General features: G+C 33.5%; 3 protein-coding genes across 3 annotated transcripts; 2 read left to right on the forward strand and 1 right to left on the reverse strand.

Annotated features, from left to right (window-relative positions):
* Window positions 1-97: 97 nt before the first annotated feature.
* Window positions 98-11,110, reverse strand: LOTGIDRAFT_208405 (hypothetical protein; the record flags this gene model as incomplete). The annotated part of the gene is made up of 12 exons (XM_009045666.1): window positions 10,954-11,110; window positions 9,192-9,288; window positions 8,759-8,853; window positions 8,387-8,520; window positions 7,921-8,019; window positions 5,297-5,449; window positions 3,928-4,086; window positions 3,422-3,535; window positions 3,050-3,178; window positions 2,690-2,794; window positions 531-689; window positions 98-229 (listed from the first exon to the last, which is right to left on the reverse strand). Exons 1-12 carry the CDS (start codon window positions 11,045-11,047, stop codon window positions 98-100), a joined length of 1,470 nt encoding a protein of 489 aa, XP_009043914.1. The 5' UTR covers window positions 11,048-11,110.
* Window positions 11,111-11,875: 765 nt separating this feature from the next.
* LOTGIDRAFT_227992 (hypothetical protein) lies at window positions 11,876-16,971 on the forward strand. The gene is made up of 3 exons (XM_009045667.1): window positions 11,876-12,408; window positions 14,303-14,528; window positions 16,130-16,971. The coding sequence occupies exons 1-3, from the start codon at window positions 12,118-12,120 to the stop codon at window positions 16,588-16,590; spliced, it is 978 nt and encodes a 325-aa protein (XP_009043915.1). The 5' UTR covers window positions 11,876-12,117; the 3' UTR covers window positions 16,591-16,971.
* Window positions 16,972-19,087: 2,116 nt separating this feature from the next.
* Window positions 19,088-26,768, forward strand: LOTGIDRAFT_205560 (hypothetical protein; the record flags this gene model as incomplete). Its single annotated transcript, XM_009045668.1, has 6 exons — window positions 19,088-19,446; window positions 23,593-23,653; window positions 24,350-24,488; window positions 24,740-24,829; window positions 25,082-25,183; window positions 26,694-26,768. The coding sequence occupies exons 1-6, from the start codon at window positions 19,320-19,322 to the stop codon at window positions 26,766-26,768; spliced, it is 594 nt and encodes a 197-aa protein (XP_009043916.1). The 5' UTR covers window positions 19,088-19,319.
* Window positions 26,769-27,246: the final 478 nt, after the last annotated feature.

Raw genomic sequence — 27,246 nt, forward strand, 5'->3', positions numbered from 1 at the left:
TTTTCTAGTTTATTATTTTTTTAGCATGCAGGTGAAATAGTGTAGTTTACTGCTTTAAAGCCTAGTTTAAAACTTTACAATATCACACATAAAGCCATTATGAATGATTGGAGTAATCTATAATATTTCCTACCTCTGATTCTGGTGGTCTAACAAAATATGGTATTTTGCCTCTTTGCCAATCATTTAATATCATTTTGGCTACAGTTGGTAAATCAGGATCACCTTTCTGTAAGCAATCAAATAAGGAAAACTCAACATCAAATGTACTGAAGGAGTTAGAGATACAGCCAACTTTTTTCTGTTTATTTGGCTAAAGAAGATGGGCAATGCCATGAGGGAAATTTCAGGGAAGTTTCCTCCTTCAAAAATAACAGTTAAGATATGATGTGCTACTTATCACTATAGAAGTTAGGACACAATATAAGCATACTTCAACCTAAATGACCAGCAGTTATATTTCTGTATGTGTTTTGCTTGTTTGAGAACTGATTCAATCGGTACACTAATAATAATGAATAAATAAATACCTTTAGCAACTTTCCAGACTTTCTAGCAATTTGTTCCAACAAGTCTTCTGAATCCTTCCAATCTTCTATCTTATATGTTTTACACATATACTCTTTTTTAACTCTTTTAAGAAGAGCTGGTATATAATCTTCTGGTGCTTTGACATATTCCACTCTAACCTGAAACAAAAGATAGCTTGCCAGGCAAGGTAACATACGCCCACTGGCAGTTGTCAGAAATGATAAAACAGTCTTTAGTGACTAAAGTATGAATTTTCTCATATTAAAGAAATTTTATTAGTTTGAATTTAATGATATATATATTAACTGCCAGTTATTTACACTGAGTAATTCCACAAACTTTTTAAAAATCAAATTATTAAATCACTCATCCCTAATGTCAAGAACAAAAGATAGCTTGCCAGGCAAGGTAACATACGCCCACTGGCAGCTGTCAGAAATGATTAAACAGTCTTTAGTGACTACAGGGTTGCACAATATAGCTAATAGAGTGAAACGTCAAGTCAGACATGATATTTCGGTGAAAAATTATCCGATCATCATGAAAATCAATAGGGATCATCTTCATAACGACATAGACATACAAAATAAAAATCAAAAGAATCTGTAAACAATTGTAGCCTGTAGAGTGAGCAGGAGTTGCACAATATAGCTAATAGAGTAAAACGTCAAGTCAGACACGATATTTCGGTGAAAAATTATCCGATCATCACGAAAATCAATAGGGATCATCTTCATAATGACATTGACACACAAAATAAAAATCAAAAGAATCTGTAAAAAATTGTAGCCTGTAGAGTGAGCACGAGTTGCACAATATAGCTAATAGAGAAAAACGTCAAGTCAGACACGATATTTCGGTGAAAAGTTTTCCGATCATCACGAAAATCAATAGGGATCATCTTCATAATGACATTGACACACAAAATGAAAATCAAAAGAATCCATAAAGAACTGTAGCCTGTAGAGTGAGCACAAGCCAAATGTGAACGGACGGACGGACGGGGTGATTACAATATACGCCCATCTTACGTCTGGGCGTATAAAAATCAAAAGAATCTGTAAAAAATTGTAGCCTGTAGAGTGAACACGAGTTGCACAATATAGCTAATAGAGAAAAACGTCAAGTCAGACATGATATTTCGGTGAAAAATTATCCGATCATCGCGAAAATCAATAGGGATCATCTTCATAATGACATTGACACACAAAATAAAAATCAAAAGAATCCATAAAGAACTGTAGCCTTAGAGTGAGCACGAGCCAAATGTGAACGGACGGACGGACGGACCGATTACAATATACGCCCATCTTACATGTGGGCGTATAAAAATTGATTAGAGTGAACTTGACCAAGATATTATCAATATAAACGATCACACCATATTTCATTTATATCAGATGAACACAAGTCTCTATCTCAATGCCATAGTTTTTCAAGGGCAATCACTAAAAAACCATTCATCAAAAAATCAGTCTCTATTAAAACTCTCTAAAACTGTAGTCTCTATTGTGTTCTAGCAAGATATGCCCACTTTTTAGTTTATCAAGGGCGGTCACCAATCAGCGTCAAGTCGAACCAAAACTCTAATTTGTGCAAGATATTGTTCATTTAAACACACAAAATGTAATAAAATTTTGACATAAACTATAACCTCTATCGCGTTCACAAGCCAACAAATTTTGATGAGTTTTTACTAAGTCACGGGCAATAACTAAAAAATCGTTCATCCAAAGATCGTCAACTTCGAACTTGACAAAGATCTCATCATCATAAAAGATCACACAAAATTTCATTAAAATCAGTTGAAAACTGTAGTTTCTATTGTGTTCACCAACAAATTTTTACATGTTATTCCTAAGTCAAGGGTAATAACTCAAAAACAAATCATCCAAAAATCTTCAAATTCGAACTTGACCATGACCTCATCATTATAATTGATCACATCAAATTTCATCAACATCAGATAAAAACTGTAGGCCAATTTACTGACGGACAGGGGCGACGGCAGGATATGTCCACATTTCCATGTGGGCATATAAAAAGAAATCATCTGAACACATGTTCTATCTTTATTGCATCTTCACAATATCAAGGCGAATGCATCATTGAATGCAGCAATTTGAATGTAGTTTTGAGGACTGAAATGATTACTTACCACTCCTTTCAATATACAATCTGTAGGTGTTGAACCAGATGGATATACAACACCAGGACAATCTACCAAATAGATTCTTCTCATTAATGTTATATACTGCCATACCTATATAAAATAAACAATATTTTTTTATGCCAAGAAAAGCTTAATCAATATCACTTGTTGCTCTTGTTTTGAAAAGTTACACTGATAGCTGAAATTGACTTTAATAACTGGTAGAACGAATACTTCAATGACAATTTCCTTGTAGTTGGAATAACAACTACAGATTGAGCCCAGTGTTTGTATCAAATTCATTCAAAATTCTCTACTAAAGAAGGTTTTTTTTTACCAATGGATATAAGGCTATGTTGATCTTACCTTGGTCTCACCAGCAATTGGTGCTACTTTACACACTTTCTTAGCTCTTAATGTATTAATAATAGAACTTTTACCAACATTGGGATATCCTATAAAACCTACTGCTATTTGTTTTCTGTCTGCATGCAACTAGAAAAGAAAAATGTAAAGCAGTGATATAAGTAAAAGTACTTCAGATAAAAAGATCAAGAAATATAAAACAGAAAACACTACATTTAATTAATGGCTTACAAAACCATAAAGTTGGAAAAGACTGCAACTAGAAGTAAAAACAAAACAGATTGATCTCAAAACAACTTATCAGTACGATTAGAACACAATTATTTTCTAAAAAAAGCAACTGAATAAAAAGTAAAAGCATGAATTTCATACCTTTCCAAACTGTCTAAGTAAATTAATAAGAGCTCCTTTACCAAAAGGATTTGTAATACTAGCATGAAAGGCCATTGTTGGGTGTTCTGCAGACAAAATGGCCACCCATTTTTGCTGAAAAAAAAATTCATGTTTAAAAATCATGCTGGTAAGGAATGCACTAGACAAATTTACAAAGAGTGAAATGCGAAATGCAAGATGAATGCAACATTCAGAATGTACAGATTTCTATTTTTTCAAATTTTACTGTGGTTCATCAAAATAGTATCAAATTTTACTATGGTTTATCAAAATACTACTTAGTGTATCAAATTTTACTATGGTTTATCAAAATACTACTTACTGTATCAAATTTTACTATTGGTTTATCAAAATACTACTTAGTGTATCAAATTTTACTATGGTTTATCAAAATACTACTTACTGTATCAAATTTTACTATTGGTTTATCAAAATACTACTTACTGTATCAAATTTTACTATTGGTTTATCAAAATACTACTTACTGTAACCCAAACAGGTACTAAATCTACTTTATTCAACACAAATATAATATGTTTATGTTGTTTTTCTTTTTTAATATAATTCTCTACTTGATAACATCTAGTACCCAGTGGATCTCTAGCATCTAATACTTGTACTACAACATCAGATGAATCTATTACCTGAAATGGAAGTAAAATTACAAAGTCAATCTGAACGAGAATGAATGTAGCTTTTACAGATAGTAGGGCTGTGTATTGCGTCTGAAAATCGTACTGCGATATATTGCGATACATCTCCCTGTATTGTGATACGTATTGCGATATATTGCGAAACGTCGTTCATTTGATATTTCAGCTTTTTTTCCCAATCTGTGAGCAACTTAAGTTATGTTATGCATACCATCCTTTTTAACAAATGGTGTCAGATCTTTTATTATGAAGTAGGCCTAGGCTATTGCTTTCGTTATTTCTTTAGCTCTTTAGGAATTTGGTGGAAGCTGTATGACTTTATTATTACTAAGAAAGGTGTGGATATTTCCCTGATCCTGTTGTGATTGTTCTCTATCCCCACCACCTAATTGACTATTTGGCACATTTTCAGACGGCATTCTTGATGGATCAATGTCTGCGCATATGTGTTGTTAAGTTAGTAGTGTTATTGCAGAATTTTATTTCCATTGCACATATTCTACATATAGCGATGTATTATTCCATCCTCAGTTTTATTAAATCCAAAGTTCTTCCACACAGCCGATTTTCCCTTTTTGTTATTGACCAAAATTCCTCCCAAATTTGACATTTTTTCAGAGGTTTGCCATGCTGCCTAAGATAGACTAGTTTTTTATTGTCGTAAAACGTATTTCGACATTATTTATTTTATTATTTTAAATAATTAAAACTAAAACTAACGTATTATTTAGTAAATTTAGCTTAGTTTAAAATGGAAGAAAATTTAACAACGATAATTACGCGTTTATGTTTTATTTATAGCAATAACAACACCAATTTTGAAGATGTAAATATTACGACAACCACAACTAGGGTCTGGCACATGAAAAGTGAAAGTAGAGTAAAAAAATCCTCAATATCGATACACGCAGAGCAGTATCGATATATTGCTTCAAGGTGTATCGCAATACATCGATATATCGATTATTTCCGACAGCCCTAACAGATAGATCTTACGTTGGTAGCAATAAAATTCAAATATATTCTTGAATAAAAATTTTAATCTATGAGATGATACCTTTTCTATCTACAATGTGACCTTTAACATAATTATTCCCCTTTAAACTTCATTTAAAATTATTATTTTGCATGCAAACCGTATATATGTTTCAGATATTTCTGAATATTGTAAACATAAAATGGTATGCTACAATAACCATACCTTATACAGTTCACCCCAAACTCTTTTAGATCTCCCTGCTTTAAATATCATTTCTAATGCTTCTTTTCTCATTCCATCATCTTCAATAACTAAATCTTTATCTTTATTACTATCATATTTCTCTCCTGATTCTTCTGCTTTATTAACCATGACCTGGGAAGATGATAATTGACATTAAGCCAAATCATAGTGGCTGGATCATTGATATGTCTCAATAACCAGTTAAATACTATTAGATGTCATTTCAAGGTTGAGGTCTTATCAAGAAACATTTCTTCTCTAACAAAGAAAGATAGCTTGCCAGGCAAGGTAATATACGCCCAATGGCAGCTTTGTTCTGATTTTCAATAGGTTTCATCCTTGGGTGATTATGAACACTCACACCAAGTTTCATCAAAATCCGTTGTGTATTGTGCCTTCCACAGTGTTTAAGAGCTAAAAATTAAACACGTTTTCAAGAACAACGGCAATAACTCATACTACATTTTTTTGTATTTTTCTGATTTTCAATAGGGTTTATCCTTGGGTGATAATGAACATTCAAACCAAGGCCAACCTTAAAAATATCTTTGTTGCGAATTTCTCGGTCGGGTCGTTTTGTAATAAAGTAAAAAGTGCCGTGTGGGAGTTTTTCTGATTTTCAATAGGCTTTATCCTTGGGTGTTAACAAACACTCAAGCCAAATTTCGTTAAAATCTGTCATTCTATATTGTACATTCTAGAAAGTTTACAAGCTAAAAATTGAACGAGTTTTCAAGAATAAGGGCAATAACTCATACTCAATAATTTTAGATTCTTCTGATTTTCAATAGGGTTCATCCTTGGGTGATAACCAACACTCAAGCCACATTTCGTTAAAATCCGTCAAGAATTGTACCTACTAGAGTGTTTACAAGCAAAATTTGAACGCGTTTTCAAGAACAAGGGCAATAACTCATACTAAATATTTTTCGATTTCTCTGATTTTCGATAGGGTTTATCCTTGGGCGATAACCAACACTCATGACAAGTTTTGTCAAAATCCGTCAAGAATTGTGCCTTCTAGAGTGTTTACAAACTAAAAAATGAACGCGTTTTCAAGAACAAGGGCAATAACTAATACTAAATATTTTTCAATTTTTCTGATTTTTGATAGGGTTTATCTTTGGGTGATTACCAACACTCACAACAAGTTTCATCAAAATCCATCAAGAATTGTGCCTTCTAGAGTGTTTATGAGCTAAAATTGAACTAAAGAATTACGTTGACGGCAATATACGCCCCCCATTTCATGTGGGAGTATAAAAATATTATGCGTACGTATCCCCTGCATGAGAACGGAGAACGTAAAAAAAGTCCACCTATTTCTGTACAGACTATAAATCCAGCGTGTATCGCTACTGCCAAATTATGACCATTTCTTATAATTTTCTTGTAATCTATGACCGGTGTTTACCACGCTGAATATGCCATTCGAACTCAGTCGTTTATCTCATTATGACCATTTCTTATAATTTTATTGTAATCTTTGACCAGTGTTTACCACGCTGAATATCCCATTCGAACTCCGTCGTTTATCTCATTATGACTGATAACAGTTAAGCGCGTTTTGATTGGACAAGGATGGGAATACTGGAAGTCTCATTTGCACGGCGCCCGTTCGATAACACAGTGCCTTCCCCATCTGGTCAAGGCCACTGAAAACATGAGGGAGGAAGTGAAAAAGCTTGCAAGCGGTGATGGCAAATTTGACAAGCAATAAGTTGTTCAGCGTCGCGGTCAAAGCCAGAATATCTGATGACAGCAGCGACCACAAGACACTCTGCCGTTTTGAACTGCACCAGTCATTGAGAGGAATGTTCGACAAGTTAGTGAACGATTACACGCTTGCTACGGAGAGCCATAACACATCGGGATTGACAGGTTTGTTGGTTGAAGTTTCTAATGAAATGCCGTCCTCATGCGTTCGTCACGTCTCTCATCAACATCACATATGGTCGTGGATGTCGACGAAAAGATTATTGAGATCAGAATGTGTCCTATTTTCGTGTACAATGTTTGATCTATAAATAAGTCGAGAAAAACACGTATGGATACTGGGTGGTATAATTAACTTCTCTTAGTATTATCTTTAATATCAATTCATTATATTAGTGACAATTCCTTTTTCGGATGATTTCATGTGGGTCATCTGCACATAGAAAAGCAAAAAAAAATTTCTCCTGCCTGGTTAATCTATAATGGTTACGAAATCCCAACAAGGGTTTTTTACAGTTGTGACGAGAAAAGGTTCAAGAAATTTCCTGGTGGCTAACTTGATGAAAACAAATTATTTCTAACCTGCCTGGTAAAAGACTTAATCCCTTGAAATCCGCAACAAAGATATTTTTAAGGTTGGCCCAAGTTTCATCAAAATCCGTCAAGAATTGTGCCTTCTAGATTGTTTACGAGCTAAAAATTGAACGGACATGGGTGACGGCAATATACGCTCCCTATTTCATGTGGGCGTATAAAAATACCTTTTTTTCGAACAATTTTCAGTGCTATGTCAGGATTTCAAAAGAAACAAATTCACAATTTGTCATTGCCATACAATCTACAAACTTCAATACTAGTTCCTAACTAGTTGTTTGTTAATTTTTTACCTCTAGATCACCAGTTTTAATGCTAGGTCGTTTTCTGTGTGATTTCTTTCCAAATGTGTTTTCAAATGTTTCTGTATCTAAAAGATGAACTCTCTTGTACTGAAAAAAAAAATTAATGACGTGTTTTTTGCAGTTTTGAGCTTCAGACCCAAACTTTTGAATTCAGACGCTCTGATCTCGGATTAAGACTTGAATAGGGTAGTTGTTTATCTTTTTGAATTTCTTTAATTTATGTCTATGTTCAGAACAACAGATTCAGAAGACTACTAGAAATTTTTGCATCTGATCACTTGTAGGCACTTATAAGACCTAAGTGCACCGATAATTGAAAACTTGATGTTACTTCCATATATTGCTTATTTTCTACATTCAAGTGCAAACCTGAGCACTTAAATCCAGTTGTTGGCAGTGGGTTATATTAATAATGGTAAACACCCTCTCTTTTAAGATTTATGAAATTGCTTACCTTGGCAACTTCATTCAACAAAGTGACAGGCAATGTAGATGGTTTCATAACAACTTTGTATGGATCTTTCTTAACTTTAGCCATTTCTTCCTGGAAACCTTGTAGTGCATTTTGAGATACAACTTTTGTATTTCCTGAAATTAAGTAGTTTCTGCAGTTTTGTAAGTCAATGACAATAAATACAGTTGCATACTTAATTTCTAAATCATTATAGAGAAAATAGTGGATAGAAAGGAAATCAAAGAAGATATGAGCTCTTTCCTTTTTCTGGGATTGGGCTAATAAAGATCATTTACACAACACATTGTTCAACGACGGGGAATTTTTGCATTTTTCAACAACCTTGATATACCAACTATGCCATGTACTTACCAAACCATCTTCTATCAGGTTCTACTCTAGCTACAGTACCAGATGCCAATACTGATTGAAATGGAGCTGATCTTATAATTTTACCATTTTTATCTCTAGATTTTAGGATAGACAAATATTTTAATTCAATTTGCTCAATATATATTAGGCGTCAAAATTTTACCTACACATTATTCATTAGACAATTAGTTATAATTTTCAATGCAGTAACCAAGAAAAATAGTTCATCCTAGCCTATCCATCTTCTGTTTCATTTCCACATTCATAATCATAATACCAGTAGTCATACTGCCTGGAAGTAGAAACTACAGAAAAGTTCTATGGACTGCAAAAAATTAAGCCTTCCTCTATCAATTATTAGACAATTCAATCCATTTCAGTAATTTAGTTCCATCAATGACAGTGGAAATTGTAATATAAAGTGAATAATTACCTGACAGGTTTGAAATGTTTGTACATACGCAGTCGCTGTATAGTAGCTCTAGATCGTACATTACCACCACCTTGTCCTTTACCTTTAACAGGTCTATCTGTAACAATAAAGACATAATGTACAATTTACGAAAATAAGTTTTTCTCTAGTAATATCATGTAGACTAAGTGTAAATTGGAATAATGTCAAATAAGTGCTGGGCATTACCAGTTATACAAAAGGATCGCTATATTAGATAAGGTGATTGGTCAAGTCATCTTCATATCGACTCGTCATCAGTTAACTTGTCAACAAAGTACGTAATTAGTTAAAGGTTTCAATCAAAATTTGTTAGGGATCAACAGGCCTTGATCAATTCGTGTAGAATTTTTGTAGACGAGTTAACCAACAAAATTTTGTCAACGAGTTAACATGTAGACGAGTTGACTGGTAATCTTAGATAAAACCATATCTTCAAAGATTCGAGATACTATTACATAATGTCAATAAATTGTTGACAATTTACTACTGTAAAATTTGTTATATTTAAAAATGAACTTCAACTTCAGATTTCTTCACAAACCTCATTAAGTCAATCTGTCCCTTGTTTGTGTCCCTAGTTCCAGGAGTCTAGGAGCTTCAAGTCATCTTGACGAGCCAGTAGACTAGCACATACATATATAGATAGATCCATACTGCTGTGACTTTAATAGCTTCTCTCTGACTACATTCAGCTTTGAATTGAATTTTTTCTCTCATTTCATAAATATTCAAAATAAAATTTTTCTACTTTAAGCCATTTGTCTTAGAATGTCTTCGGGTCAATGGAAATTCTAATGAATTAGCCTGAAAATTATTTTATATCAAATTTATTGCTATGTATGTACTATTATAATGAGAATGTAAGTACAGTCATGTAACCTAATTTTTCATGCATCTCCGAAAATGATTAATAATTGACATGTGCAACCTTGTGTGACCTCCGCATTTGCTTGGTTTGATAAACGTGGGTTATCTCTACAATAGCAGCTAGAAGAATGAATCCAGTAGTTCCAAGGAAGGTAAAATGTATTAACGTATACTTTGACGAATACAAAATGGCGTATTTCAGTTATTACCAAATGTTACAAATTCTTATCAGCCGAATTTCCTTATATTATAATCCCAAGCTGTAATCAGAATTCCAAGTGTCGTCTGCTAGAATGTAGTCCAATGAACGATGTCACGTGATAAAACTGCAGATTCCGTGTCAGCAGAAAAATTCTAAGGAACACAATGTGGGTGGTATTTTTATGTTGTTTCAATGACTTTCAGCAATAAATCACTCTTACGTTTTACATATCTTATTTTGTCAGTCACTATTTTTTTTAAATCGCGGTTCTTTCAAGGAATTGTCACCAGTTTATATGAATTGATAATAAAGATAATAATAAGACCTGATGATTATACCACTGGGTATGCATACAACGTGTTTTTCTCGACTTATATAATGATCAAACATTGTACACGAAAATAGGTGGAGCATTTTGAAGCCATCGTCGAGTTGGTTGCTCATGCAATATGGGTCAAAGTGAGGGATTCATAAAGAAAATCGAAACAAACCAACTTTATTTATTTTGTAGAATATCTGAGGAAACTTCTAAAACATCAAAAAAATTGCGTTTTTTTATCTTTGAAGAAATTTGAGGTTTAATCCTTATATGCACGAATACAGGTTACATCACAGTATTGTATGTTGAAAATCAGTTTACTGAAGCTGTCATTTGAAAGTTGAATTCATTACCTGGGTTCATACTGTGAGTTGCATTGTTTATTCTGTTTGATACCTTCCCCTTCACCTTTGAAGGTTTTGGTATTTTGCTGTTCTTTTTGGCCATATCGGTCAAATAATAATAAAATCTTACAAATATGTTTACAAAATAACACGTGCTTGCCGGAAGTTGAAATGAAAGTTGTATTTATTTGGTCCGGAGAAACGATTTGTACAGATTCTAATTGGCTGATAACAGTTTCATTAAATAGTCCGAAACATACTCCCGTTATGGCATGTTCTTGTGCTCAGTTCTTCTTTACACAAAACCATGTAAAGGCTATTTGGTAGCCTTAATAATATCAATGATTTCTAACCCAAGATCGACTTCGTGAAACAACTCCACCTGTCACCACGTGAAAGTAGACCTAGGTTTATGTAATGCTATACAGTTGGAAGATTTCTTAATAGGCCTAGCTACTTGATTCAACATTCCAATATATTCTGCTTATTAATTTTGATTAGACTAGTTAGACTTTTTTTGTCAACCAATTATTTTACAGAAGCTAAATGTTACGCTAATATTATGGCATATTCAAATTTGATATTTAAACGCCGTTTAGGGGTCTTAAATGCTTAAAAAATATATTTTTTTTTAATTTAAATTTCTATGGAAAACAGTGTAAAAAACAAAATTGTAATTTTGAACGTTAAAAGCAATCATCAAGCAAATTGAAGAATTAATCTCCGGTCACGTGTAGGAATATGACATTCAAATTTGCATGCTGTTAGGCAGAATATTTTCAGACAGTGGGATGCCGAAATTTGAAAAATTTTTTTTTTATATCAGAGAGTTGGTATTATTATGTACATATATCGTCTGCTTGTAAATATAAATATATCATAGATTATTTCTAGTCAACACGCTAGTCTGTCCATGTCAACAGATAGGCCCTATTAATAATTCAAGGGTTGACACGGATGGCTTAAAGCTATAAATACACAAAAGTGACATATATTTTGTTGAGACATGTACAGGGTAAACAGAGTGTCTCACAATTTTAGTTCCGGTATTGAAAGGTACTTTGTTGTGAAAATACCGGTTTGTTAGTGATATATTTGAATTATAGATCGGACATTCGTACAGGGCCGATGTACCTTGGTTTGGTTTAATATAGTGGTCTAAGAAATTTAAATATGTGGTTAAAACTCTGTGTGTTAACGGCTGTATGTCAAATAAGTGTGATAAACACTCAATCTAGCGAAAGAAGTGAACGATTTGAAAAACACGAAAGTTTTAAAGATATATTCCCCCTAACTCAAAAGAATTTTACTCAAAAAGTTTTAAAATCTGAGGATGCTTGGGTAGTGTTATTTCACTCTGGAACGATAAAAAGAGGATGGAAGACCATGGCCGTAGGTGTTCGAGGAGTTATATCATTTGGTATGGTGGATATAAACGAACAACCTGAACTAATAGGAAAACTTGTAAGTACATTTTATACTCATGTTTCCACGTTATAAACGTATCATGTGGTGTAAATGTACATGTACTACTAAACATAGATCCCATAATTTATACAGTGGTTTAACCTATTTTCGTGGATATAAGGATTCAACACCGAATTTCGTCAAAGATAAAAAAACGAATTTTTTTTTTTTATGTCTTAGATATTTCCTCAGATAGTCTACAAAATAATTAAAATTGGTTTATTTCGATTTTCTTTATGAATCCTTCACTTTGACCCACATTTCATGAGCAACCAACAGCGGCAACAAGCGTCACCTATTTTCGTGTACAATGTTTGATCTATAAATAAGTCTAGAAAAACACGTTGTATGGATACCGGGTGGTATAATTAACTTCTCTTAGTATTCATCTATAATATCAATTCATTATAACTAGTGACAATTCCTTCAAAGAACCACGATAAAAAAAAAATAGTTACTGACAAAATCAAATTATTATTTGATTTATTGCTAAAAGTCACTGAAACAACATAAGAATATGGTCCACTTTGTTCCATAGAAATTTTCTGCTGACACAGAATCCGCTAGTTGATCACGTGACTTCATTCGTTGGAATATATTCTAGCAGACGACACTTGGAATTCCAATTACCGCTTGGGATTATAAGGAAATTCGGCCGATAAAAAATGGTGACGTTTGGTAATAAGTGAAATCCGCCATTTTGTATTTGTCAAAGTATACATTAATACATTGTACCTTGGATTAAACTAATGGATTCATTCTACTATATTGTATATATATATTGCTGATATTGTAGAGAAAACCCATGTTTATCAAAACAAGCAAATGCGGAGGTCACGCGAGGTCGCACATGTAAATTATTAATCCTTTCCGGAAATCCACGAATAATAGGTTTCCACGAAATTAGGTTACTCGACTGTATACCTAATATTTCTGTATTATGTTATTTTTATACGCCCACATGAAATGGGGGGAGGGGGGGGGGGCGTATACATTTCCGTCACCCATGTCCGTCCGTCGGTCAGTCCACAATTGCTCGTAAACACTCTACAAAAACACTCTACAAGACACAATTCTTGACGGATTTTGACAAAACTTGGTATGAGTGTTTGTAATCATCCAACGATGAACCCTATTGAAAATCAGAAGAATCGAAAAATATTTAGTATAAGTTATTGCCCTTGTTCTTGAAAACGCGTTCAATTTTTAGCTCGTAAACATTCTAGAAGGGACAATTCTTGATGGATTTTAACGAAACTTGGCACGAGTGTTCGTTATCACCCAAGGATGAACCCCATCGAAAATCAGAAGAATCGAAAAATATTTAGTATAAGTTATTGCCCTTGTTCTTGAAAACGCGTTCAATTTTTAGCTTGTAATCACTCTAGATTAAACTTGGGGTGAATGTTCGTAATCACCCAAGGATGAACCCTATTGAAAATCAGAAGAATTATTATTCAGAAGATTGAATATTTGACTTCTACAGTTTTCACGAGCTAAAAATTGAACACGTTTTCAAGAACAAGGGCAATAACTCATACTCAATATTATTCATTATTGCGCTAAAGAGTTCAAAAGACGTGTATGACTGAAGGTTGAATATTTCATACTGGTGATTGTTACTGTACTGCTAAATATTTTTATTCAAAATCAAAGCTGCTAGTGGGCGTATATTACCTTGCCTAGCAAGCTATCTTTAGCGTGTTAAATTGTTATTTCTACAAACGAACTTTAGTTATTCATGAGGATGATAATTTTGCTCTGCCCATAGAAGTTTAATTAAATTGTATTGAAAGCGCTGACCTTAGTCAAAGTGGAAACACTCTTTTACATAGTAGACTAATTGTTAAACATTCTAGTTAAATATTTAATAAATTTCTTACCTTTTCAGGAATATAATATAAAAGATGGCAAGGAAGCCCGTGTATACCCATATGGTTCCAGATCAAGCAAGGAACAGTATATGATTGAAACATCAAATCCGAACGAAGCAAAAACAACAGCGTTAAAATCTATACCAAATTACATCTTGGATGTAAAGAATATGGGAATAGAAGATTTTATTGTTGACTGTCTTATGTCAACCCCTTCTAGATTTCCTGTTATAATTTTCACAGGTAAAGTAACAGTGGCCGGGCCAGCCTCCCGAGATTAGGGGTACAATAGAGGTCAGGCTGACTTAGTGGAGGGGGGGGGGGGGGGGAGTGAGGGCAAAGATTGTCGAGCTTGAGATTTCAAAGTTCAAAGTAGAAGCGTCAAGGCACATGCTTCCCAAAGAGCGTCTATGAGAGTTATTCCAAATTTTTATACGCCCACATGAAATGGGGGTCGTATATTGTCATCATGTCCGTCGGTCCGTTCGTCCATAATTGTCTTGAATGCACAAATCACCAAATCACCCATGTATGAACCCTGTTGAAAATCAGAAAAATAGAAAAATATTTAGTATTAGTTATTGCCCTTGTTCTTTCAATGCTCGTAAACATCCTAGAAGGTGCAATTCTTGGCGGATTTTCATGAAACTTGGTGTGAGTGTTTGCTATCTTCCAAGGATGATCCCTATTGAAAATACAAAAAATCTAAATAGAATTAGTATGAGTTATCGCCCTTGTTCTTGAAAACGCGTTCAATTTGAGCTTTTAAACACTCTAGAAGGTTCAATTATTGACAGATTTTGACGAAACTTGGTGTAAATGTGTTTTATCACCCTAGGATGAACCCTATCGAAAATCAGAAAAATCGGAAAATATAATTATGAGTTATTACCCTTGTTCTTGAAAGGCTCATTTTTAGCTCGTAAACCTTCCAGAAGGCACAATTCCTGGCGGATTTAGATAAAACTTGGTGTGAGTGTTATTAATCACACAAGGATGAACCCTATTGAAAATCAGAAACATCGAAAAATAATTAGTATGAGTTATTGCTCTTGTTCTTAAAAACGCGTTCAATTTTTATCACTTAAACATCCTAGAAGGCCCAATTCTTGATTATGACGAAACTTTGTGTGAGTGTTAAACCCTATCGAAAACTAGACAAATCGAAAAATATTTAGTTATGTTTGTTATCAACCAAGGATGAACCCTATCAAAAATAAGAAGAATCGGAAGATATTCAATCTGAGTTATCGCCCTTGTTCTTAAAAACGCGTTCAAGTTTTAGCAACATTCTAGAATGCCCAATTCTTGACAGATTTTGACGAAACTTTGTAATATTATTCAGTATCCCCTCAAAAAGTTCAAAAGAAGTGTAGGACTGAAGGTTGAATATTTCATACTGGTTTGTTACTGTACTACCAAATATTTTTTATTTAAAATCAAAGCTGCCAGTGGGCGTATATTACCTCTCATGGTAAGCTATCTTAGATTTTAGATTAGAAATCAAGTGGGTGTACAAACCAGTTTTATATCTGTTGGAGAAACATCGTAATACTATCCAAAATACTTATGAAACTAGTATCTGTTTAAACGCATTGAAGGAAGTTACAACACAGTCAAAGCACCTTCCATGTAGATTAGGCCTTTGTTTGGTCAAAGTCGTTCTTTTTTTCGGATAAGTCCGACATAGAAATTGACACTTTCATCACTTTTGTTTATTGCTGTTACAACCGAACGCCTGAATTTCGGGTACAGTAAGTTGAAATTGCTCTATCGCTCTAAGTGCCAATACCTATATCATATATGTCTCAACGAATGATGCAAATTTTCTGCTTTTTTTTCAGAAATAAAAGAAATTGATCCAATTTATAAAGTTATGGCAATGAAACTGGAGACGTTTTTCAATTTTGGGCACATGATTAATCCTAGCACCAGCGATTTGAAACAACTTGGATTAGAAGATGTGTATATAGATATTCCAACAGTCATGGTACTAACTACTGAAAGTGACAATATAGAGGATCCACAATATAATGCTATTCAATACATGAAGAGTGCACATGGGGATCTTTCGTATCCAAACTTGTTGAAGTTTTTAGTTCAAATCAACAAGAGGTTTCGACCTAAGTTACCCGGTGTTAATTTTTCTGATAAAAAAGAATATGTAGAGATGTCTGAAGTTCTAGATATCGAATCTGAAAAATTTGAAATTCAAGATGTACATCATATTGTTCATACAAACGTTATCAGTGACCGTGACTTCGTTATTGAAAATGGTGTTGGTGGCAAGCATGACGAACTTTAAATGATCATCCAGGCTAACATAAACCTTATATTATATAGACGGTCTCAGTTTGACTGGCAAGCATGTTTATTCACCGATTAGCCTACTATCAACTTAAGGCGGAAGCTGATCACAATGTGTCACGACCGATGCATCCACCAGGGACGTAACATCTGGGGCAAATTCTTATAGTTTGACCAAAAGGAAATTTTGTTTGAAAAATATAACATATAAATGTGATATTCGCTATAATATTGCTGTCTACAGCAAAGGTGATAACCACAGTGGGTGTAAAATTCCGAATTCTCCAAATTGGGTCAGAAAAGACCTAAAAATCGGGCCTTAAATTCGGCCAAAGGCTGTCAGAAATCTGGGAATGACAATAAATTAATAGTTACAATCATCATTGATATCCAAATCAAAATTTGGTGGGATAAAGCAGGGAGAAATCTATAGGCCTATACATTCTGAAAACCCGATGTAGCCCGGAATTTGGAATGAATCTCTAAGACAGTCTAATCTAGGGAATGGGATTTGACACAAATCTTACTATTAAACATGATTGTTCCAATTTAACACCAGTGGTCGCAGGTATTATAATGAAACTCAAAGCGCGTAGTAAATTACCGTTAACTGACTAGCTCCACAATATTTCCAAAGCTGTGTTTGGGATGGGGATATTTATGGAAGCCGGCTGTGGCCATTATCTACTCTCGACGAGATTCAAGCGAGGAAAAGGCGTGAAAAGGGCGAGAAAGCGAGGGTTTTTCCTCGCTTTCTGGACTTCTCGCCATCTTTACTCTCGCTTTCTCGCCTTTTTCCTCGTCTCCTTCCTCGCTTTCTCGCCTTTTTCCTCGCCTTTTTCCTTCTCTTTCTCGCCTTTTTTTTTCATTCATCGTGAACAATACACAATTTTGGGGGAGATTGTTCATTTTAATTAGATTATTTAAGAAATTCAAAAAACCATAAGGAATTGATTTCGAAAGAATGTAACACATATTCCTTCAAAATAATGAGTTTTGCTGTTCGGCAATTATGTCGGTCGGTCCATCTGTCCACAATCGCTCGTAAACACTCGAAAGCACAATTCCTAACAGATTTTGACGAAACTTGGTTGGTATGATTGTTTGTAATCACCCAAGGATGAACCTTATCCAAAATCGAAAAAATTGAAAAATATTTAAAGAGTTATTGCCCTTGTTCTTGAAAACGCGTAAACACTCTAGAAGGCACAATTCTTTTGACAAAACTTGGTTTGAGTGTTTGTAGCCTAATCACCCAAGGGGGAACCCTATCCGAAATTTAGTATGAGTTAGGCTAGTAAACACTCTAGAAGGCACACTTCTCGACAGTTTTTTAACGAAATTTGGTGAAACTTGGTTTGAGTATTTGTAATTACCCATTCATGAACCCTCCTGAAAATACAAAAATTGAGAACTATTTTATATGAGTTATTGACCTCAATCTTGAAAACGCCTTCAATTTCTAGCTTGTAAACACTTAAAGGCTCGATTCTTGTCGGAATTTTGACAAAACGTGGTAATATTGTTCAGCCCAAAGAGTGCAAAAAAGGTATTTGACTGCAGGTTGAATATTTCATACGGCTGATTGTTACTATGCAGCCCAAATTTTTTATTTAGAATCAAAGCTGCCAGTGGACAATAAGCATGAGATGTGGGCACATTTAAAAAGATGGCTTGCCAGGCTAGGTAATATACGCCCACTGGAAGGGAGGTGCTGTGGCCCAGTGAATTAGACGCTTGCTCGCTAACCTTAATCCCGGCATAAATCGAAATAATACCTTCGGATTGTTCCACCCGGAGGTTAGAGGGGCTGACATGGAAAAAGCGTCTAGTCGTTTGGATATTCATGACCATAAACCGAGGCTATGCACGTTAAAGATCCCTCGACAGTTGGAAATTAAAAAAGAGCAGGCTATAGCCTAATACTACTGTCGTGGCAAAGTTTCCAAAATAAGTCAGAAAATTATTATTTTCAGAATTGTTATGGGCTGAAAACGATTTTTCTGATTTTCAATAGAGTTCACCGATGGCAATGCTGATTACAAACACTTACAACAAGTTTCGTCAAAATCCGTAAAGAATTGTGTATACTAACCGACCAATATTGGGTTGAGACATTAATCCATGAGCAAAATACCACATGCAAAACTAATTATTTTTATTTACAGAAGAGAATTTTCAGTCGACATGTGGTGCATATTCACGATAAACTTCGGGTAGGTGAAAACCTTGTGGTCCTGACTCTCTAGTGCATCGAAACTAGCTCAATGTTTCAAATAAATATCGATTTCAATAAGTACTCCTTCTATAAATCTTTCTGGGTTTAGTCGATCAAAGATATTTCTGTTGCTATGATCAACCTTTGCAGATAATTTTGCAAAAGTTAAATAATTATAAATTCAGATTGAAAGTGGTCAGAATTAAGCATAACCATAACGGAGTTACTTCCCATTTTACGTTAATGTTTACCGGAAAAGGAAATGACGTAAATAAGTCGCAGAAGTAATTTGTGGATGTCCACAGTGTGATATATTGACTCATAAAGCTATAAAAAGTGATTAGTTAATTAATCAGGCTAATAACAAAGTTGTGATATAGTTAAGACTTCAACAAATAGTTTCAGTGCGGATCACTAAGGCAAGCCAACCTAGAAATCCATATTATTTCGGTGACAAGTTTCCCTACAGTCGCCATATTGCATTTGACACAACTGAACAGACAGACAGAATGGCGAAAAAAACATACGATCTTTTATTCAAACTTTTATTAATCGGTGACTCCGGAGTTGGAAAGACGTGTCTGCTTTTCAGATTTTCAGATGATGCATTTAATACTACATTTATCTCCACAATAGGTAAGTATTTGTCATGAAATTTTCATGACTCTCGCCATAATAACGAGAAAAAAACGAAAAGAATCGAAATTGATAGCCAAACTTTCTGTTGTTGAATTTCTATCTAGACCTAGACTTCTCCTTTCAGTTTCTTTCTTACACTGTTTTCTGAATTGAATTTTGGCAATAATTTTCATATGAATTGGAATAACAGTTACAAAATGCTGCAAAGAGTCTTCGATTGTCTTTTTTGGGTTGATGAAAATGGGTATCCAGTTAAAATGGTAACAAATTTTGATAGTCAAAACGGTTACAGATCTACCAAAACAGTGAACACAAACTTAGTTAAAACGGTAAAAGATCTGAACAAATGGTAACAAGATATTTCAAATGGTTAAAACGGTAACAAAATAAAATTTATTCATAATAACTCATACTCGAAAACAACTCAACTCGACAACAAATTCTCACCTTCAATCCAAGTTATGAAAACATTTTAAATATTATCGAAGCAATTATTGATTAGAAATCAAGCTCACGACTTTTTGGTCATAATTGGTACTCTCGATTGTTGATTAAAAGAAATCTACCTACATACCAAGCTAACAGTATCTATAAACATTAAAATAATGTCGGATTAGCGAGAGTGTCAGAGTACTCAAAGCTTAGACATTTTTTAACATGTGAATGTGTTACTTTTTATATCCCAGTGACCCACATTTTACAGTACCTTTCTAATAATAAGACAATAATAAAAGACAATTCAGTTTTATATGTTACTATTACTTAAATGTTCATATTTTGAGCAACTGTACATATGTTTTTTATTGGAATTAATATTGTCAGCAAACTTTTTAACTAATTCTTCCTTACGTTTAAAAATACTGCTTATTGTTGTTTGACTTAAACCAAATTTCATAGCTAAATATTTCTGCGAAGAGCGCAGCACTTTTTCATAATTTCCGATAATTTGCTGTTCAATATCCAGAGACACATCAGTACGGGCACGCTTTGTTGGATGAAAATTGTTAGCTTGAGAATTTTGAAAAAATGCGTAACAAAGATTGGTCAAGTTGCATAGATTAATAAGCAGAATTTACTTCAGCCATCTTTTGTTTTCATGTGATTTGATCCGGATTATCAATAAAATAAGCGATTATTTAATTGACGATAAGTGATTAAGATGAATAGATGTCGGATTATACAGATTTTTCTAAGTGTCGTAATTCGGAATACACAGAGTGTCGGAGTACTCAGAGTTTTTTTTAAACTAGCCTAAGAAGAAAATCAATTGGGACTAGAAAATGATGTCGGATTACGGGGAATGTTGGAATACTCAGATGTCGGATATCACATATACACTGTATAAGCTTACTGATTATATTAATGATAAATCATATTATTGTGTTATCGTTTTGGCAGATCTGTTACCGTTTTAACCAAATTTCTTGTTACTGTTTTGGCAGATCTGTTACCGTTTTAACCTAAATATCTTGTTATCGTTTTGGCAGATCTGTTACCGTTTTGACTATTAAAAAAAAATTGTTACCGTTTTGACATGTTACCGTTTTAACTGGTATTCTGAAAATGTCAACCACTGGAAAAGTGTAAACATAATTTTTATAAGCTTAGAGGAATTTTCAGTCCAAAAATCAAACGATTGTCTCATGAATTTTTGAAAGGAAAGTAAGACAAATTGCATAAAGTTTAAAATTTTATTTTGAATATTTATGTATGAGAGAAAAAATTCAATTCATAGTTCAATGTGGTCAGACAGTAGTCATTTAGATCTATATGTTTTTTTGTAAAAAGGTATTTGGTAAATTCTCAAATGAGCTATGCATATCAGAATATTTTGACATTTTAAAATAGTTTCTTATAGTCGTTTATCAGTAACATTGTATGACTAATATTCCCAAATATGTTGTTATGTATCAGCTGATTTTTATTGACCTACTTAATTCCTATTTAAATCTGTAAGCTTAAACATACGTACATAGATACTTAATTTAGAATATATTTATTTATCTTTTAATAGAATTTATGCTCTTTTTATATGTCTATAAGCTTACACAATGAGCTGGACAATTATAGATTTAAAGGGGCATTCCGTTGTTTTTGTAAAACATTTTCATTATCAAAAACATCTTAAATCAGCCTGAAAATATTTCTACAGTATGCTACAATATCTGTCTCCTCTTTATCAAACTGAATTTGTTTTAAAAAAGGGTTAATTAAAAACTGAGAGTACTAATTGTTATTTAAGCAGTTTGACCTAGTTTCGGTGATTGGGGCTATAACAGCTTGTTATATTTACTTGAAATCTTTAGAAAACGTAGGAGACATATTTCTCTACAATTAAGCGTTTATTTTATTTTATTTTAAATCCATACAGTACTTTTCTAACAGCTTGCAAAAAGCATAACAAACTTTAAAAGGTAACATAACCTTTTATGTAAAGATTTGGTGTTCAAAAATTAATAGCTGGATTTTTTTAGTTAAAACTTTCAGATACGTTATGGGGTACATTTCTACAGATTTTGGTTGATTTAGGCAAAAATATTTTTCGACCTAAAATGCTTTTATGATTAATGAGACTGATGAACATATGAAACCTTTTATATAGTTTCTATAAATATACCTGGCCGCTGAGGAATCGTTGAAAACATCAAATTTGATGTATTGTAATTGATATTGTAATTGATACGAGGCCAGTGTTTTCTCATGAATGGCTTCTTGGCGTCTGGGAAGAGAATTCGGAGACTACAGACATTCGCAAAAGATTTTTACAAATTTACAAGTTTACAAATGGCAATGAGTTTTTCCATCAGAAATATAAAAATCGTTTGTGTACCTCTCCGGTTGTTACATGTAAATTATGGATTGATATCATTATAGCAAAATTCACAAAATCACAATAATGAGTAATGAAAATAACGAAGTTGATCGCTACTTTTATTTTCTACCGTGTCTTCCGGACGGAAATATGTATAGTTATTGCTGATTGGTTCAATTGGTCCAATCAAAATTGAGTTCTGATAATCACTGATATCTAAAAATAACATGCTCATAATAGGGTAGTCGCTATTTTCCAGAACAGCAAAATGAAATACTAACGTAACCGTTAAAAATTATTTTATCGATTGTGACATAACAATTGGGTTTTTCATGTTGAAACTTTCACGAAAGTTAAAGGGCATCTTCTTCTACGTGTTGGCTTGAAGAACTATGTATTTCACGATGAAGACTGCAAAAACTCATTGAAAAAACCTTTAAATGCAAGATAAGATAAGTTAAAGATGAATATTCTTCATTATACGCCCACATGGAAATGTGGACGTATATTGCTGTCGCCGTTGGTCCGTCCGTCTGTCAGTCCACATTCCTTGTAGACGCGGGCGCGATAGAGGCTACAGTTTTTAAACAATCCTGATGAAACTTGGTATACCATGTATATATTCATGAGACCTTGGTCAAGTTCGAAATTGGTAATACTCAGATGAATGGTTTCAGAGTTATTGCCCTCGACTTAATAAAAACATGTCAAATTTGACTTCTAGGCATGATAGAGAATAAATACAGTTTTTTCTAATCTTGATGAAACTTCGTTTGCATGTATATATTGATGAGATCTCAGTCATGTTCGAAATTGGTGATAATCGGATGAACGGTTTGAGAGTTATTGCCCTTGACTTATTATAAACGTGTCAAATATGGCTTGTAGGCACGATAGAGACTACAGGTTTTATCTGATCTTGATGAAACTTGGTATGCATATAATATATTGATGAGATCTCCGTCAAGTTCGAAATTGGTAATAATCAGATGAATTGTTTCAGAGTTATTGCCCTTGACTTTGGTAATAATTGGATGAACAGTTTCAGAGTTGTTATCCTTGTGTGTACAGCAATGAGACTTGTTTGATGATAATTTGATGAACTGTTTCAGGCTTTTGCCTTGACTTATAGATGATTTTAAGATTACTTGAAAATTCATTATCAAGCCACCAAGGATTTATCATTTCTGACAGCTGGTAGTGGGCATATGTTACTTTGCCTGGCAAGCTATCTTTTTAAGTGCTGATTTACTTCTACTATGTTTGACCAAATGGTGACTATCATTGTGAGTTTTCCTAGACTTCTAATGGTCCTGGTTTTCTTATTTCAGGTATTGATTTTAAAATAAAAACAGTAGAATTAGGTGGAAAGAAAATCAAATTACAGATATGGTAAGTGAATGGAATAAATTACATTAGATTGTTTTATCATAAGGTTGTCAATGAATATCGATCCATTAATTTATTCCATACATTTGATTTTAGATAGAAATGTTCCATGGACAATTTGATGTGTAATGTCAAACTGCTTGTTTTGTCTGGTTCATTTTCATCATTTCATTGATTTTGTGTCATATTTACCTAAAGAAAACAATAGAGTTTAATTTCAAATTTGACTACCAGTGGAGAGAAACTTTTTTTTGATTTAAATTTTTGTACCAAAAAAAAAAAAAAAATTTAAATGATATTTCTGCATTGTTAGCCAAAATCAACTTTTGTGGTTTGTAAAGTTATTACATGTATTTACTTATTGAGTACTGGTACATATAGTAATAGTTTCAGCTGCACAAAGATGTATTGTGGCAAACAAACAATGCCTATGACAGGATGTGTAAATAGACATCTCAAATTATGAGGCATTATAATTACCATTGAACTCAATTGAGTTATTTTGAATATGTTTAAGAAACAGTTCAAATTTAATCAGAATGGTGCAAATATAAGTATAAATGACTCAACTTTTAATAATTTAACTAAGTATGATCCCACATCAAATAGTAGTCAAGATGTTTTATAGTGCACATAAACACAGTTCTCTGTGAAGATAGTTATGTGTATCAATAAATTTTTTGATTTTGTTCATTTCAGGGACACAGCTGGTCAAGAAAGGTTTCACACTATTACAACATCATATTACAGAGGTGCAATGGGTATAATGCTAGTTTATGATATAACGAATGCCAAATCATTTGAGAATATATCAAAATGGCTACGGAATATAGACGAGGTATGGAATAAGTCATATGTTATCACATTAATCACCTTATTAAGAAATAAACTGAGGAACCACAGGCATTAGACTAAGAATTGGAATGTCCCAAATAGAAATCAAAGGTGTCCCCTTACATATAAAAGGCTAGAATACCTCTTTTCAATCCCTTTCAGCTCCACACATTAAATTAAAGCTATAGTTTGGGATAATAATACCAAATAACCAATTACTATTGATTTTGTTGCAATGTTTTTTTTTTCTTTCAGCATGCAAATGAAGATGTTGAAAAAATGATACTAGGTAATAAATGTGACATGGAAGATAAAAGACAAGTACCGAAAGAGAGAGGGAATGCGGTAAGATAGCTTGTCTCTCTTGTTGTGGTTGTATGGCTTGCATGCTTCATTTAGACATTTCTGGACATGCCTAAAATTAAGATACATGAATTCAACCATCTTAGGAGATCGAAGTACTGAAAGTTGTGTTAATATTTGTACATTAACTTTTCTGAATGTTTGATAAATGGACACTATCAACTGATATTTATTTATATGTGGCAAGTTCATACTCCACAAATGTTGCAATAATACTCAAACTCTCAATTGTAGATTGCTATAGAACATGGTATACCCTTCTTAGAAACCAGTGCGAAAGCTAATATAAATGTTGAAAAAGGTTTTATGGAGTTGGCACAAGCCATATTAAATAAGGTAAGATGTGTACAATGTTAAATAAAACAAGCGCTGATGTTAAACTTGGGTAGTTGAAGATTGCCATTAGATAGTTTCGGGATTTGATGTTTATACTACTGTATATGCCTGGAGAATATTTTTATACTGTATATTGTGGTTGCCCCTATCGGTCCGTCGGTCCGTCCGTTCACATTTTAAACCTCGTGCTCACTCTAAAGGCTTCAATTCTCAATAGATTCTTTTGATCTTTTGTATGTGTGTCAATATTATTATGAAGATGTGCACTATTGAATTTGGTGATGATCCAATGATTTTCTTCAAAGATATCTCATAAAACTGATTTCGCGTTTGTTTTTCTTTACTTTTTGACTCGTGCTCACTCCACAGGCTACGATTCTCCATACATTCTTTTGATCTTTTGTATGTGTGTCAATATCATTATGAAGATGTGCACTATTCAATTTGGTGATGATCCTATGATTTTCTTCAGAGATATTGCATAAAACTCTGATATCGCGTTCGTTTTTTTTTTCACTTTATATACTCCCACATGAAATGGGGGCGTATATTGCCTTCACCCATGTCCGTCCGTCCACAATTGCTCGTAAACACTCTACAAGGCACAATTCTTGACTGATTTCGAAGAAACTTGGTATGGTTGGTTGTAATCACCCAAGGATGAACCCTATTGAAAATCAGAAAAAATCAGAAAAATCGAAAAAATATTTAGTATGAGTTATTGCCCTTGTTCTTGAAACGCTCGTAAACACTCTAGAAGGTGCAATTCATGACGGATTTTGATGAAACTTGGTGTAAATGTTTGTTATCACCCAAGGATAAAGCCTATTTAAAATCAGCAAGATCGAAAAATAATTAGTATGAGTTATTGCCCTTGTTCTTGAAAACGCGTTCAATTTTAGCTTGTAAACACTCTAGAAGGCACAATTCTTGATGGATTTTGACGAAACTTGGTGTGAGTGTTGGTTATCACCCATGGATAAACCCTATTGAAAATCAGAAAAATCGCAAAATATTTAGTATGAGTTATTGCTCTTGTTCTTATAATATTATTCAGTATCACCCTAAAGAGTTCCAAAGAAGTGTTTGACTGAAGGTTGAATATTTCATACTGGTGATTATTACTGTACTGCTGAATATTTTTATTCAAAATCAAAGCTGCTGGTGGGCGTATATATCTTTAGACTCGTGCTCACTCTACAGGCTACAATTCTCTATGGATTCTTTTGTTCTTTTGTATGTGTGTCAATATCATTATGAAGATGTGCACTATTGAATTTGGTGAGGATCCGATGATTTTCTTGAGAGATATCGCATAAAACTCTGGTATCGCGTTTTTTCACTTTTTTGGCTCATGCTCACTCTACAGTTTGTTTTACAGTTCACATTTAGCTCTTTATCAAGCTGCTGATGGGCTTTGCTTGCCAGACTTGCCGCAAGCCTATGTTTGTAACATTAAATTAAGTTAAATACATCTAAAAACTGAATATTTATCATATGATTATTTCAGACACCAGGAAGAGATGCAGAACCCAAAGGAGTTGATATCCACAAACAAGAACAAGGAAGAACAAAATGTTGTTAGGAAATAAATACTTTTATATTTAGAATATTTTATAAACACTAAATTAAGACTTCTTCATCTACTTGTGTACGTACTGGTACCTGTGAAAACAGCATCATGACAATGGCACTGTTTGCTTATTCTTTGATCAACTACTGTTTCTACAATCTGCAAATGTTGTCATTTACTAAACCTACATATTATTGTTAATCTTGGTGATTGGTCTTTATGCTTGTTTACTTGTAAAACTCACTGCAATTGGTCCATATTTTTTAGAGAGCCAATCTTCAATTGGACAAATGTATAAAGATGAAGGCCATAAGTGATAGCTTATGTGTGCTTTTCATGCTTTACAACCTAGTCTTTCAATATCCTTACACTTCAGGAAATTCAAAGCTGATCATTGAGTCTAATTACATTAGCTGGTAAAAAACAATCAAGTGTTGATTTTTGTCAAGTATCAAGTTACACTAGGAAGTATAGAAAATAGAAATGACAA

This window comes from Lottia gigantea, assembly GCF_000327385.1.
Source record: "Lottia gigantea unplaced genomic scaffold LOTGIsca_1, whole genome shotgun sequence".
Lineage (NCBI taxonomy): Eukaryota > Metazoa > Mollusca > Gastropoda > Lottiidae > Lottia > Lottia gigantea.